This window comes from Remersonia thermophila, chromosome 5, assembly GCF_042764415.1.
Source record: "Remersonia thermophila strain ATCC 22073 chromosome 5, whole genome shotgun sequence".
Lineage (NCBI taxonomy): Eukaryota > Fungi > Ascomycota > Sordariomycetes > Sordariales > Chaetomiaceae > Remersonia > Remersonia thermophila.
Genome location: NC_092221.1, coordinates 374,454 through 389,094, shown reverse-complemented (window position 1 = coordinate 389,094; position 14,641 = coordinate 374,454). Strand labels below are relative to the sequence as shown.

General features: G+C 60.9%; 5 protein-coding genes across 5 annotated transcripts; 2 read left to right on the top strand and 3 right to left on the bottom strand.

The window, feature by feature from the left end:
* Positions 1-917: 917 nt before the first annotated feature.
* On the bottom strand, positions 918-1,998 carry VTJ83DRAFT_5336 (60S ribosomal protein eL13; the record flags this gene model as incomplete). Its single annotated transcript, XM_071011925.1, has 6 exons — positions 918-1,316; positions 1,395-1,455; positions 1,527-1,624; positions 1,734-1,780; positions 1,870-1,903; positions 1,996-1,998. 6 exons carry the CDS (start codon positions 1,996-1,998, stop codon positions 918-920), a joined length of 642 nt encoding a protein of 213 aa, XP_070864711.1.
* A 916-nt stretch (positions 1,999-2,914) lies between these two features.
* On the bottom strand, positions 2,915-5,942 carry VTJ83DRAFT_5335 (uncharacterized protein; the record flags this gene model as incomplete). The annotated part of the gene is made up of 3 exons (XM_071011924.1): positions 2,915-4,978; positions 5,045-5,413; positions 5,517-5,942. The coding sequence occupies 3 exons, from the start codon at positions 5,940-5,942 to the stop codon at positions 2,915-2,917; spliced, it is 2,859 nt and encodes a 952-aa protein (XP_070864710.1).
* Positions 5,943-7,110: 1,168 nt separating this feature from the next.
* Positions 7,111-7,404, top strand: VTJ83DRAFT_5334 (uncharacterized protein; the record flags this gene model as incomplete). The annotated part of the gene is made up of 2 exons (XM_071011923.1): positions 7,111-7,213; positions 7,322-7,404. The coding sequence occupies 2 exons, from the start codon at positions 7,111-7,113 to the stop codon at positions 7,402-7,404; spliced, it is 186 nt and encodes a 61-aa protein (XP_070864709.1).
* Positions 7,405-7,739: 335 nt separating this feature from the next.
* VTJ83DRAFT_5333 (uncharacterized protein) lies at positions 7,740-8,898 on the top strand (the record flags this gene model as incomplete). Its single annotated transcript, XM_071011922.1, has 3 exons — positions 7,740-7,751; positions 7,995-8,625; positions 8,735-8,898. 3 exons carry the CDS (start codon positions 7,740-7,742, stop codon positions 8,896-8,898), a joined length of 807 nt encoding a protein of 268 aa, XP_070864708.1.
* A 1,412-nt stretch (positions 8,899-10,310) lies between these two features.
* VTJ83DRAFT_5332 (uncharacterized protein) lies at positions 10,311-13,255 on the bottom strand (the record flags this gene model as incomplete). The annotated part of the gene is made up of 3 exons (XM_071011921.1): positions 10,311-11,024; positions 11,122-12,750; positions 13,244-13,255. The coding sequence occupies 3 exons, from the start codon at positions 13,253-13,255 to the stop codon at positions 10,311-10,313; spliced, it is 2,355 nt and encodes a 784-aa protein (XP_070864707.1).
* Between the last annotated feature and the right edge of the window lie 1,386 nt (positions 13,256-14,641).

Here is a 14,641-nt window from a genome sequence, read left to right as displayed (position 1 = left end):
AGGAGAAGGAAGAAAGAAGAGCAACAGGAAGAGGAGGAGGAAGTGGAGAAGAAAGAAAGAAGAGCAAGAAGAAGAGGAGGAGGAGGGTAGAGAATTGAGAGTGGAAAAGGGAACCGGCCAAAAGAAAGTAAGAGAGAGAGAGAGAGAGAGAGAGAGAAAGCACAACGGAACTTGCCATGTTAAAAACAAACTTCTCTCCTCTGGTCTGGGGATTTCCAACACAACACAGCCGACGACATAAAACCTGGTAGCCCTGGCCATGGCTACGTAGCGGGTGTGCCCAAGAGACATGCATACATCATCGAGAGAGAGGTACGGTGCCGTATGGAAACCCAGATCGTCATGTTGGGCAGGGAAGTGTGTGTCGTCATGATGATTCTGGGCCAAGAGTCACGTCTGTCGCAGTCAAGCCCAACACCGACAACCACCACCACCACCACCACCACCACCACCACTACCACACCCACTGTCAGGGCATGTCTCTGTCACGTAGGTGTTGTGTCGTGTCGTGTCGTGTCGTGTCGTGTGTCCATGTCGATTAGCAAGAAAACCTTCTTCAGACTTCAGACAGGAACCCCAACAAGTAGGTCAAGGAAAAAAAAAAAAAAAAAAAAAGGTCACACGGCCGGCCATGGTCATTCATTCATGCTTTTTGTCCCTGCCCCCATTCATTGCGAATGCTCTCTAGAGTAGCAAAACCCCACGATGCGTCTTGTAAGCCTTGTGAAGAACCCCGTGTCCCGAAGCCGCCAGTCCCCGAAACCGCGCATCCGTGGGGAGAGGGGGGATCCATCCGTCCATCCTCCTCGCCGCCCGGGTCACCAGGAGAAAAAAAGCAGAACGTGTGCGTGACCAGACCAGACCAACGAAACACCGGGAATCCCTTCCTATTCGCCGCCACCGACCGCAGAAACCCTCTATTTCTTGGCCTTCTCCTCCTCGGCCTTCTCCCGCGCGCGCTTCTCCCGGATGCCGTGGAGGCGGGCGTCGGACCTCGCCTTCCGGAGCAGCCTGTAGGCGCCGCCCTCGACGTTGGCGGGCAGGTCGCTCTTGGAGATCTCGGTGAAGCCGGGGGCCACGGGCTGGCTGATGCCGAACGACGAGCGGACCGACGCGAGGGTCTCGGCGGTCTGCTGGTCCTTGGGGGTGTCGCCCTTCTTGGGCTTGTTGGACTTGCGGGGGAAGACAATGAGGCGAGACTGGTACTCCTTGAGGCGCTGCACGTTGGCGGCAAAAGACTCCTCCGAGAGGTTCTGGCGGCGGGGGTCGACGGCGATGCCGATGGTGCGAGCGTAGAGCTTGGGAATGCCAGCGGCCTGAACAAAAAATCGGGTTAGTTCTATCCGGCTCTCTCTCTTTGTCTCTCTCTCTCTCTCTCCTCGCTCCGCGCATACCTTCAGCTCAGCCAGCGAGAAGCCGCGGCCAAGACGAGTCCGGCGGTTGTACTTGACGGTGCTGTCATGCATGTCAGCCGTGGTTTTTTCCCTCCCGCTTGTCGGCCGGGGATGGGGATGGGGAAGACGAACGGGCACCGGACGACCGGGCGGAGCTTGTCGACCGGGCGGGGAGCGAGGGCAGCAGCCTTCGCACGGCGCGCCAGACGACGGGTGACCTTCTTGCCGGCCTATGGATGTGCAGCGTGTCAGAAATTCGATTCGAAGCGTTTCTCGCGGGGATGGTTTTGTTTTTCTTTTCTGTTCTTCATCGGGCCCGATGGCTGTGCTGGAACGAACCTGGTCAAAGTGGCACCGCACACGCCGCTGCCATTGCTTGCGGAAGTCTGCCAGTTGCTCATCAGCGCGCTGCTCCCAGGCAAGATCGGGCTCTCGAGCGTCACGGATCGTCGATCGGATCGGGGCGGGGGCTCACGGTTGTTGGGAATCTGCTGGTTGTGCTTGATCGCCTGGAGGACAAAAGAATCAGCATGATGGCGGCCACGACCAAGGGGATCGAGGCCTTGCCGCAGCTGCGACGGCCTCTGCGAGAAATGCTCACCATTTTGCCGGTTGTGGATCAAGCCCTCGGTCCCTCTCTGTTGTCGAAGAATCGCCGTCGTGATGCAAGACAATTTGGAGATGGCGGTCCCTGGAGGAGCTCCAGATTTTTGGCGCAAGGGCTTGGAAACCCTATGGGAGGGCCGGTGGGTCCCCGCGGCCACCAATCAGCCCGGTGGGGCACGGCGGCTTGGGTTTCCGGTCTGCAGGTGGGGCCAGCTGGCCGGCAGCCTCATTCGCCTTTCTCGCATTTCCACACAGCACAGCCGCCGGTTTTCCCCAAAAGGGGAATTCCAATCAAGGAAGTTTTTTTTTTTTTTTCTGTTTGGTCGACCCATCTCCACTTTTTTTCCTTGTCGTCTTTCTTACTATAGACAGTAACTATGTACTGCGTATGCACAGCGAGCAATGCACAGGTCTAGTCACTCCCTTCTTACCACGGCTAGTAGTGAGCAGACATCTACTATACTACGTAGATGCATGTGGCCTCGAACAAAGCCTTGGCAAATGACCATAGTTGGCCGTAATCATTCTATGCGGGTTCGGTTCAGAGCTCGAGGACGGACCCATCCAGAGACAATGAAGCATCTCGGCGGGAGCCATTCTCGCGATATCCCGTCTCCTCTTCGTCTCGGTGTGGAACATGATGGGCTGGCTCGCACGAATCGGCCCATGGCCTCCTGCTTGCTATAGTATATTAAAGTCATAGATGCTCCTTGCTGTCAAAAGGCCGTATAGCACAAACATGCGCGTGTCATTACTGGATGCATGGTGGTGACTCCGGGCTTCCTAGCAACCAGCTCCGTGCTCGAGTGATTCGACCATGAGGGATCCAAGCCTACCACATGGACATCTCCAAGCCGGCCAAAGAATACCTTACGAGAAGATATCTTACCCAAGCAAGAAGCGACGCTCAATCTTTACGAGCCCAAGCAGAAAACGCCAGCTTCCTCCGCGCCGACGCCACGGCCCCCCCCCCCCCCCCCCTGGACCGGCGCCCTGCTGAACCCGCAGGCCAAGCCCGTCTTGGGATCCCTCACCACGCCTCCCGCCACGACGGTCCCGCCCTCCTTCCTCGGCAGCCTCGCCAGCGAGGCGCTGACCTTGTCCCAGTCGCCAAAGAACGCGTGGCTCCGGACATCCCGCTGCATCGTCTTCTCCCCGCGGACGGCCCCCGTCAACCCGTGGCCCAGCGTCACGCCCCACGCGCCGTTGACGAGCATGGCGTGCGCCTCCGCATCCCCGTCCCGCTCCAGCTGCACCGTGTACACGGCTCCCGTGTACCGAACGCCCCGGACGGACGCCTCCTTGGGAAACTCCCAGGCTCCGGCGGAGGCGGCTGCGCCGGCAAAGGCGGCGTGGAGCCGACGGATCGGGTGCCACGGCGTAACCAGCACCATCCCCTCCGTCCGGCCATGGCTACCACCACTCGTCTTTGACGAGCCGGTCTTTGACGCGCCGGCCTTCCCAAGGCCCCGTTGGGCCGAGGCCACGCCGCCGCCGCCGCCGCCGCCGCTGCTGCTGCTGCTGCTTGCCGGCGCCGCTGCGACAGGAACAAGACACATCTCCTGCCTCCTGACCGGCATCCTGACCACGCTGACCACGCGCCTCGGCCCGCGGGGCGTCACCACCTCCATCCCCCTCCTCAACCTCCCGATCCGCACCCACCTCCCCTTCTCCCCCCCTTCTCCGGCGACCAGCACCCGCGAGCATCCCGCAAAGCAGCCCCCGTAGACGTTGTTATACGCCCGCATCGAAATCGCGCAGGCGCGGTACCCAGGCCCTCCTCCGCCCGCGCCCCTCGGCTTCGGCTCCGGCGGCGGGAGGTTGTCAAACGCCTCGTCGAGCCGGTCCCGGCACCGCCGGAACAGCGGGCTGTCGCGGCCGTAGCGGAGCGGGCCGGCGTCCTTGAACGAGTTGCACGCCTGCCGGGCGTGCGCGCCCGCCAGCGAGGGGAGGTAGTGCTTCCCCCAGCGGGCGTAGTAGGCCGGGTGGAGGAGGGCGAGGGCGACCTGGCCGGTCCACGCGGCGGTGGCTTCCGGCGTGATCCACCACGGGCCGCCGCGGGAGGAAGAGGAGGAGGAGGAGGAGGAGGAGGGAAAAAACGAAGACGAGGTGGAGAGGGTGTTGGAGGAGAAGGCGGTCGAGGTGGGCGTGGCCGGGGCGGCGTCGCCATCGTCCGAGTCCGAGTCTTGCTCCTCCTCGAGGCTGACAACTGCCGTCGTAACGTCCGATAACGATTCCGCCTCTGCCGCCGCCTCTGCCGCCACTGCCGCCGCCGCCGCCGCCGACGACGACGACGACGACGACAACGACGACGTCAACGCAGGAGGGCCGTAGATCCCCGCCAGCGCGTCCTCCCCGGCGATGTCGATGAGCAACGACCGGCAGTTCTCGTCGCCGGAAAACTCGGACCTCGCCGCCGGCATCGACGCCACCAGCCGCGCCAGCCGCCCTTGGATGTCGAGGGGCAGCGGGTTGAGCGGCACGTGCTCCTCGTCCCGGTCCAGCGGCGCGAGCGCGGCGAGGAACTCGATCAGCTTGCACCGCGAGACGTGGTACGCCGTCTCGGCCGGGTCGAGCGGCGCCAGCCCCGCCGGCACGGACGCGGCCAGGGGGTCGCACCTCGCCTCGGCGACCTCCGTCTTGGCCGCGAACCGCTGGTAGGTCAGCGTCGCGGTGAGCTCTCGCGTCCCCCGGGACGCGACCTCGATGGCTCGCCACGTGTTGTTGTAGGCGAGGTAGACGTCGCGCGGCTGGCCGTAGCGCAGGTCGTTGAGCGAGATGGTGAGCTGCATGATGCGCCCTTGGGCGGCGGTGGCGTCGTCGTCGTTGTCGTTGTCGTCGAGGATGGGTTGCTGCTTGTCGACCGCCTCGCCGCGGGTTTCTTGCAGCTGGAGGTAGGCCGGGTAGGTGAGGGTCAGCTTGGCGTTGTTGGCAAAGGTGGACTGAAGGTTGGCGACGGCGTGGACGAAGACGGTGCCCTGCGCGGCCAAGGTGGTTAGCCTTTCTCTTGGGCAGCCCGGGGGGTGGCTCGAGGCTTGGCTCACGATCATGCCGGCGTCGGGAATAAAGCTGTAGCTGCCGCCGCCGATCTCGGCAATCGACTTGAGCAGGCCCGAACGCAGCGCGTAGCCGAAGCCAAAGGTATGAATGGAGGCCGGAAGGGGCAGCATGGTGCGGAGCTTGGGAACGTAGCCCTGGCGCGGGCACATGTGGTTGGGGATGCCGTCCGTCAGGACCAGCAGGGCGGGCACGCGGCCCGACGGCCTGGCCTGGCCCTCGACGTCCCGGAACAGCTTGAGGCCGTCGGTGATGCCGTGCCAGAGGTTGGTGGCGCACCGGGCCGCCATGCCCTTGATCCGCCGCCGCGTTTCTTCCTTGTTCGTTTCGGTCATGGGGGTGAGAGGTTGGAGGACCTAGGGCAGAGGAAGCGGCTCGTCAGCGCCGATGCTGTCTCTCTCCCCGGCCCCCGGGAGCCAAGGAGAGCATTGGCATGCTCCACCAGGCAGACACGCTCACCTCGGTCGTGGTAGAAAAAACGACGATGCCCAGACGGTCGGTTTCCTCGAGCGTTTCGACGATGGTGAGAGCAGCATGCTTGACGAGGTCCAGGATCGTCAGGCCCGTGTCTTCGGCAGGCTTGTCCTCGCCCGGCACGGACGGCACGGGGGCCGACCCCTCCATGCTCAGCGAGACATCGATGGAGAGGACGATGTCGCAGGGCATGTGGGCGTAGCCGGACGGCAGCTTGGGCTCCTTGGGAGGTTGGATCTTGACGAGGACGCCGTCGAGGCCCTCTCCCGAGGAGGAGGGAACGGGGTGGATCTGGACCAGGCCGTCCTTGTCATGATGGCCATCGTCGCTGAGGAAGAGCCGCCGGACCGTCTCGGCCATGCGGTCATCAACCGGAGCCGCCGCTTGGGGAGGGTTGCTTGTAGGAGCCATGTTCAGGACGGCATGCTCGCTCGCGCCGGGCCGTCTAGGATCCAGAAACACCGAGAAGGTCTTGCGATGTCAAGCCGGCGGCGTGTGCACGCATGTATGTGCATTTAACATGACGATGCGTGTCGGCGGCCTGGAAGGGCTGGGCTGATCGGGGATTTCCGAATCGGGCAATCGACTAATAATACGGGCTGCTCGCGAGGCAGCCCAGCAGGCGTTCCGGCTGGAGCTCTTTTTGTTGCAAGCCGATTGGACAGCCCCGGGCGTAATGTACGCCATCCCAGCCATGTGGTACGCATCCCTCTCTCGCGGCCGTCTGTCTACCGTAGAGAGGGAGGCCCAAGGGAGCTGCGTCAAACCGAACGTCCAACTCTTCCTCTCGGCAAGCAAATAACTCGGCCGACCCGGGTCAGGCAGAATTGCAGTCGGCTTGATCCGTGGCTGCTAGGCACACCGGACGTGGCCTCGCGGAAGCAGGAGGTTTCCGGTGCGACGCCGTTTGGCTGTGCTCGGGGCCCTCCGGTGGTCCGTCCGCAACCGGTTGCCTCCTTACGAGAGAAAAAGAAAAAAGGAGCTTGGAACATTCCGTCCCGGTTCCTCTGCTTGGAATTGGGAGGCTTCCGACGGGAGCTTTGTGTCAAGTAAGTGGAGCTGTCCGCTCTGTGCAACCTTGAAGTTGCAACATGCTACAACAGCACAAACAAATACCACACACACTTTACACGGTAATGTAAGTACCGTACCTACACAGTACCTAGGTACCTATGTACTTCTTGACCTCTTTGCCGTCCAGGACCAACATAAGCCTCGATCTCTCTCTCTCTCTCTCTCTCTCTCTCTCTCTCTCTCTCTCTCTCTATTTTTCTTTTTTTTTTCTCTTTTTTTTCTTTTCTTTTTTTTCCTTGTTTGGTCTCTACACTCGACGGGTGGATGCAAATAACAACCTGCAAACTGCCAACTCCTGTGTATTTACACAGTACATCTCAGATTGACGTCACAGCCTCCCCATTCAGTCCGCCCAGACGCCGAATTCGGTTTCTGGCTCAAGGATTCTCTTGTGGCCCGAAGCTACCCGCCTGTCGGCACACCCGGTCCAGTCCATAGTCCAGCTCATAGGGGCCTCTTGGTCTCATCCATTGTCGGGCGGCCGCCCATCTTCCCCGCAGCCCGGATGCCAGCCGTGCCGACAGAGAATCCGGGGGTGTCAATGGCCCGCCTGCCCGTGCTCAGCGCACAGAGCACAGGGCTCTCCCTCTCCCGGCTTCGAGCTCAGGGTACTGCACCCCCACTCCAATCCCCCCAACGTCCAACCCTGGTGCGACGTGACCTCGAGATCCACACGCCATTGCGTTAGCAAACGATTAACATCACTGCTTACTCAGTTTGGAAGAGAGCTTCCTCGCACAGCCAATCCGACGCCTGCGATATGGTCGCGGCGAGTCCCGGTCGATCCCCCTCCCCATGACCAACCCATCACAGGCACACGCCTCCCAACGCCGCGTTGGGTCTCGTCTATCGTCTCTTCGTCTCGCCATTTCTCAACCGCACCCCACGGGGACTCACGAGCCTCATGTCCCAAACCGGCGCTGGTGCGCATGCCCCGAACAGCGAGACGCCCACTTGTTTCCGAGTTTCGCCGCGCATCCCCTGGTCTTCGGAATGGCCTCGAGCTCTCTGATTCGTTCCGCGAGCTCCGACGAGGAAAGTTGGGGGGGGGGGGGGGGTCGGCCGGCTCGCCCGGGTTCCAACCGCCGTTCCACCTCGGGGGAAGCACCAGACAAGTTTGCCACGCCCTTTTCAATGTACATAATAGTGATATCAATCCCAATCTGAGTCGCTCGGCGCAAGCCTCCCCCTGGCTAGATGCTGTACTCTGCGACCGGACGCCAGGAACCGTCTCACAATACAAATAGGCCGGCCGCGTGTGCGCTGTAGTCCCTCCCGTTCCGACAGAAGCTCCTTTTTTCTGTTTCTTCCCACCGTAGTACCGTCTCTCCCACCTCGTACCCAGATCAAAGCTCGTTCTTTGTCTTGACCGTGCACTCGGCTTGCTAGCCAACCCGTCCAAGCATCATCAACAAGGACGCACTTATCATCTTCATCATCATCATCACCACCACCACCACCACAAGCATCTCTTGCGCCGCTTCTCTCACCTGTCCAACATGCCGGCCTACCAACCCCGCTGCTGCCAGTGCGGCACCATCCTCGTCATCAGCGACTACTGCTGCGACTGCAAGCACCGCCAGTGTGAGAAGTGCATGTAAAAAAAAGAAAGAAACCAAAGACATCGAGACGTCGTCGGGTCGTCGTCAAGCCGACATATGGCCTAGCCTGGCCTGGCCTGGCCCGGCCCGGCCCTCCCAGGTGACCTTTCGGTCCTCATCTCGTCGTCTTCCTTCTTTTTCTCATGCCATATTCTTTCCTCTTCCGGCGCCTTCACCACACCAACTCAACCGTCTCGCACCCGTACCGCATCGCATCGAAGCATCCCGGCGCCATGACCCAAGCATCTTTCGAGCTCCCGCATATTCCAACTTAGCCACCCACGCATATATGCCGGGCCATGACGACGATCGGCAGCATCAACGACGTCACACAAGCCGATCCCCTCGCGACCCACATTCCTCAGGGTCGAGCAGCTTGATGATTGTCATTTTTTTTTCCGCCCTTGTTGTCATCCGATGTTGCCGAAGGCGCAAAAGGGTGTACGGACCGGGAAGAGAAAAAAAGACGCCGCAGCGATCGACACGAAGCACATCAAAAACAAAAAAAAAAAAAAAAAAAATAATCAGCCCGTGACGAACGAGCGTCTCCCGCTCAGCGGCAACTTCGACCCTCCTACTCCCTCCTACTACAAGGCGACTACTATTACTTCTTCTTCTTCTTCTTCCTCTTCTTCTTCTTTTTGATGCTGTTGTTGTTGTCGTTGCCTTCGATCAAGGCCCCCCTTCCCTAGCGTTGGATTCTTTTTTTTTTTTTTTTTTTCCATTTTATGTTTTGGATTCGGAGTCGCAGGAGACCTGGCGTTGGCAGCGCATCTACGTCTACAACGATGGATGAAAGATACCTCCGGCGACCCTCGAACGAATGAGAGGTTGAGGCGAACAACCAAAGAAAAAAAAAAAAAAAACGGAGAAAACGATAGCTAGCAAGCAAGCAAGCGAGCGAGCGTTACCTTGCGGAATGAGATCTGCTCTCAAGAGCCTTCGTCCCCCCAAAAAAAAAAAGCCCGTTGAATCGATCTAGATACCCGTTACCCTTTGATACGACCGACGTCGATCGTCCTGATGGTGTGAAAGGTGAACCTGCCACATCCCACGGGCATGGGGCGCCCATCCCTATCCTCCACCCGATCGATCCCAAATGACGTGGTCGTGATCCCGGATCGTTGTGATGCCCAACCCTTCCTCCCCCTCCCCACTCTCCTTCCCTTCCCCTTTTTGCTTTCAACGCTTCAGCGGCCTTGCGACCTGAACGCTACTACTGTATACGCAGCACGCAGTACGTACCATACCGACCAAGCACAAACACAAGGGTACCCCGGCCGTTATCTCGTCATTGTGACGCGCGTGACCCGTGCGTAGCTCTCGTTGCGCCCGGCGTGCCGCAGTAGAGGCCAAAAGGCCTGACTCGGGGGCCGGCCTAGGAAACAAGAAAACGCCAACGAAACTTGATTATCGGACGACCGAGCTAGCTATTATAGCACATGCGTACGCCGCATGGACCGGACCTACCGATGCGGTGCTTTGTGGGGCATCATCACGAGGCGGGAGAGATGTCGTCCAAGGGGGGCTCGTTCGTCAAGAATGAAAGGTATCAATTCGTTGTTTGGGAGTGGATCAAGGCTTGGTATCCACTGCTACCTCCTACACAAGATGCCACTCCCACCGCCACCACACCATGACCACGACCATCACCATGTGGTTGCCAATCCCTCCCTACAGCATTTGACACACAAAGACCCATGGGGAAATCCATCCATCACGCACTCAACTTCTCCCCAGCATGAACAAAACTCCTGATCAAGCGCCCATTACAAGAACGTAGAGAGGATAATAATACCATCCCCTTACAAATACATGACCGTCCCTTCCCCGGAGAGGTGCCATGACAACCTAAGGTGAAAGCAAAGAAGCCGCCCAGCCCATCCCCCCGTCATTGTCCCGTCCTCGTTGTTACCCGGTCCCCGATTCGATCCGATCCGATCCGAGCCCGACCGCAAAAAAACGCCAACCTGAACCCGAACCCGAACCAGTAGTGTTTGTTACCCGCGCCTCACCTCAAATTGTTTGTCCCCGGCCAACCCTCCCCCCCCCTTGAAGAAACAGAGGAGAAAAAAAGAAAAAGAGATACCAACCCCTCCTCTCATCATTCCAACCCCATCCTAACCTCATCTCCGACCCCCCACCCCGCGCCTTCCCCTCCGGCCGAGGCTTCCTGCACCGCTATCCTCGTCTCCGTCCCCAGCGCAGCGATGTCGTCATCCTCCACCGCGACGCTCGCGCTCACGGAGCTCGCGGCGCGGCTTCGCTGCGACCTCATGGAGGACGACTCGGCCGTCAGGCGGCGGCGGAGGGTTGCCGTGGCGGCTCCTGGCGTCACGGACGTCACGGACGCCGAGACGGATCGGTTGGAGGTGGTGTGGGTGGACGAGAGAGAGGACGAGAGCACCGATGCGGCATCCTCCTTGTCCTTGTTGTCCCGCTCCTTGTTGTTGTTGCCGCCGCCGATCCAGCGACCGAGGAGGGAGGGCGTAGGCGGTGAGGCCGACGATGCCTGCGGCGATGATGATGTGGACAAGGATGGGGTGTGCGAAAGCCCGACGGGCGAGCTCGGGGTGAGGTCGACGGTGGGGATGGCCGGGGTTGGGTTCAGGCCCGGGGGAGGTCGAGGCGTGGCAGGGCCAGCCCCGGGGTTGCCAAGGGGAGCCGGAGGGGTGCCGTTCTGCTGCGGCTGGGACGGCGGAGGCTCGTGATGGTCCTCGTCGTCCTCGTCGGCTTCGACCAGCTCGGCGTCGCGGTACCATTTCCTCCGCCGGGTCCAACGACCCCAGCCATCCTGGCCGCGGCGGCCGTTTTGCCACTGCGAGGTTGTGTCAGTTGCCAGCCGCCCGTGATGCTCACGTGTGCCTCTCCCTCGTCAAGGAGATCGGGAGCGGTAGGTCGGGAAGGACACGTACCTTGTTGTCATAATAGATCCACCCCATCTTCCCACCCGGGCCGTCATAATCCCACTCCTCCTCGTCGTCGCCGTCGTCGTCCCCATCTCCGCGATCGTCTCCTCCCGGCCTGACCGCCTCGTCCGGCACGCCGTCGACCCTCCACCTCGACCCTTCGGCCCACCTCCAGCGCATGTTGCTCCCGTCCTCGACCTCGGGCAGCTCAAACTCGGTCCGCGGCGGAACGGCGTTGTTGTGCTCGTCGGTCCAGGCAGGTCTCTCGTAGCTAAACAGGCTTGTCGTCCACCCCAGCCCGACCCACCGCCGCTGGTTCTCGTAGATGATAAACGTAAAGCGCACGCCGGTGCCGCGGCCCTCGCCGGCGCGTCGGAGGGCCTTTGTGAGCTCCGAGTGGCGCGGAGACGTGATGGCCGTCGCGAGGGCGGCCAGGGGCTTCTTGGAAGCCGAGCTCCCCGCGGCAGCGCTCGCGGCCGCCGTGGCTGGCGAGCCGTGCTGATCCAGGCCGTCCAGCCGCAAGCCTGTAACGAGAGCGAGCATCCTCCGGACGGTCAAGCTTCTCCAGAGGATGACCCTCGTGACCCTCGCCACGCGCGAGTGCCAGCTCAGCAGGATGGTCCCCAGGATCAGCACCACCCGCTGCGTCGTCACGATGCGCCACGGCGGCAGCGTGAGCAGGTACCAAAACGGCGTGCACAGCAGGATGCGGACAAACAGCGTCGTCAGCGCGGGCCGCGTGGTCGCCGACGTCGGGGTGCGCTGGGTGCTCAGAAAGTCGGTCAGCTCGAGCAGCGGCTCCAGCAGTATGTTACACCGCGCCGTGAACTCGCGCAGCGTCTCGACGATCTCGTCCAGCGTCTTGTGGTGGCGCGTGCTGGTCACCTCCGAGGCCGCCCTCTGATGACCCTTGCCAGCGCCTCCTCCTGTGCCACCCCCGCCGCTGCCACCACCCGCCCCTGCCGGGCCGGCCTTGTTATCCGGCAAACCGTCCACCGACAGGTTTTTGGTCCTCCTCGCCGCCTTGCCGTCGCCCTGCGCCGCCGCGCCGTCCCCGGGTTCGCTCCACCCGCTGCTGCTCAGCGGGCTGAAGCGCCGGCCGTACATGCCCGCGATCAGCACCAGCACCAGCACCACGGGCCCGGCCACGCGCACGACAACGTCCCCGTACAGCACCGCCGCCCAAAACCCGACCAGCAGCAAGAAGCTCTCCCAGGGATCGGCCGTGGTCCACGTCAACAATCCGACGAACCTGTTGAGCGGCAGCAGGAAGGGATGGCTGTAGGCGAGGGCCCTCGTGATCTGCGGCGGCGTGGCGAGCAGCAGCGGGGATTTCTGGTGGACCAGGATGGTGCTTCTGCGCTTGGCGGCCGAGGCGGCGATGAAGGACGAGGTGCCGGGGGAGCCGGCGCTCAGGGTGGCGGGCGAGAAGGCGGCGTAGGTGGGCGCGGGGCCGCCGCCGCCGGTGCCGGGGGAGAGGAAGGAGGACGGGCCATCGTTGCGGAACGCGGAGGTAGGCGGGTGCAGGTACGAGGAGGACGACGACGAGTCGAAAAGGTCTCCGCCGCCGCGCTGCGCCGAGTGCGAGTGCGAGTGCGAGCGCGGAGTCGACGACATGTGCTCGATCCACGGCTCCTGGAGGGAGGGAGCGGAGCGTGCTTAGGTTAGCCGGGCTGCGTCCGAGGACTGGCTGACGGGATGGGATCGGGATGGACGAATCATGGAACAACGATGATATGAGAGAGAGAGAGAGAAAAGGAGGGAAAGCGTGGCTGTTGGGATGGGAGATGGAGGATGCTGACCACTGCGCTGTGCAGCGCTGCGAGCTTGGTTCTGGGAAATGGGAGAGGTGGTGAACGATGGATGGGATGAGATCAGATTCGCTGACCAGCCACCCTGGGGCGCCCCGGCGCTGAGCGATGACGCGCGCGCCAGCGCCACCCCGAAGCTGCTAGCAAGCAAGCCGCCAGGGACGCTACCTAGCAGACTTGGACGAAGCTGAACGGAATGGGATAGATCCTGGGAAAAGCGACAAGACGAAAAGAAAAGAAGAAAAAAAAAACAAGAACACACAAGTGATGCTGCCAGTTGTTGAATAAAGGAAAAAAAAAAAAGCTGATCAACTCACAAAGGCAGCCATCAACACCGCTTGCCGACGTGCAAGTGGACGTCGACCGTTTCGTCGTTGCCTCTGGCGGACTTCAACGTCATAGGGCAGGGAAAGGCCAGGCAGCTGGCAAGAAGCCACGAAGCGCCTTGGAGCGACCGGATGGCAGGTGACAGGGGGGATGATTGGGGGGGGAAGGGAGAGCGGGGCCGTCAAATCCTCCCGTGTAGCAGTAGACGGGAGCCAGAGCAAAGCAAACGAGCAAGAAAGCAACAAGACGAAGCTGATGCTGCGCTCGAGCTGCCGCCAAACTTGGAGAAGGAAGCAAGGTGCCCTAGGTACCGGAGATGGAGGGAAGAGAAAAGAGAGCGGTAGATACCACCTAGGTAGGTAGGTTGAAAGACGGTCAGAAGCCGACGCAATGAGACAAAAACGACCACCTACCTACCCACCTGGGCGCGCCGTCCAGGCCACCAGTCTCACGTGCGCTTCCCTGCCTTTCTGTGCCCTGCCCTGTTCTCGGCTCCGTCCAGTGACATCCAAGACGTCTGGTCCCCCGTCCCTGGCGGCCGTATCCCGGTTCAGCCCCGCCATTCGGGACCTTGATTGCCGGCTGGGCGGTGCCAAAAGTGCAGAATCACATGCCTCGAAATCGACCACCACCATCGCAAACGGGAAACAAGCTCCGCGTGCCTGCCAGGCTGCCAACCCACCCACCCACCATGGCCGCCACGCCACGCCGCCATGCCGCCATGCGTCCGTGGAAATGCCCGGATGGGGGTTTCTTTTCGGACACACGGTAACTACTACCTAGTAGGTAGGTAATACTCCGTACCGCCAGCTATTTACTATGTAGGTAGGTACCCGGACCGTTACCCGGTTTAGGTTGCAGCCCCAGCAACCCCCCAACCGACCGGAGTTCAACCCGGCCGACAGCCATTACGAAACCAGCATCTCCCAAAGATCACGGCGAGATGGGGCAGGGGAAGCATCGCTGCGCCACAACACCCAACATTAGGTAGTCTAGGTAACTATGTGAGAGGTAACTACACACTTCACGCACACGCACGCATATGCACTATTACACAACACAACACAAATGCCTCCCAACCTGGAACGCCGCCACAGCGCATCTCCACGAAGAAATAAAACAAGATCAAAGATCGGCACGCAAGCCGTCAAACGAAATCGAAAACAAGGCTGGAGAGAAGAAAACAGAAAAAGAAAAGAAGAGGAAAAAAAAAAAAAAAAGCAAAAATGCCGCCATGCCCATATGCGATGCCATATACACCACCATGCACAAAACACTTTCTACCAAAGTCCGCATCGCCTTTCTTCGGGGATGGCAAGCCACGCTCCAGCAACGGGTATCTCAAGATGCGGCAGGTGTTGGGTGGGCCATCCCCTTCCCCCCAGATC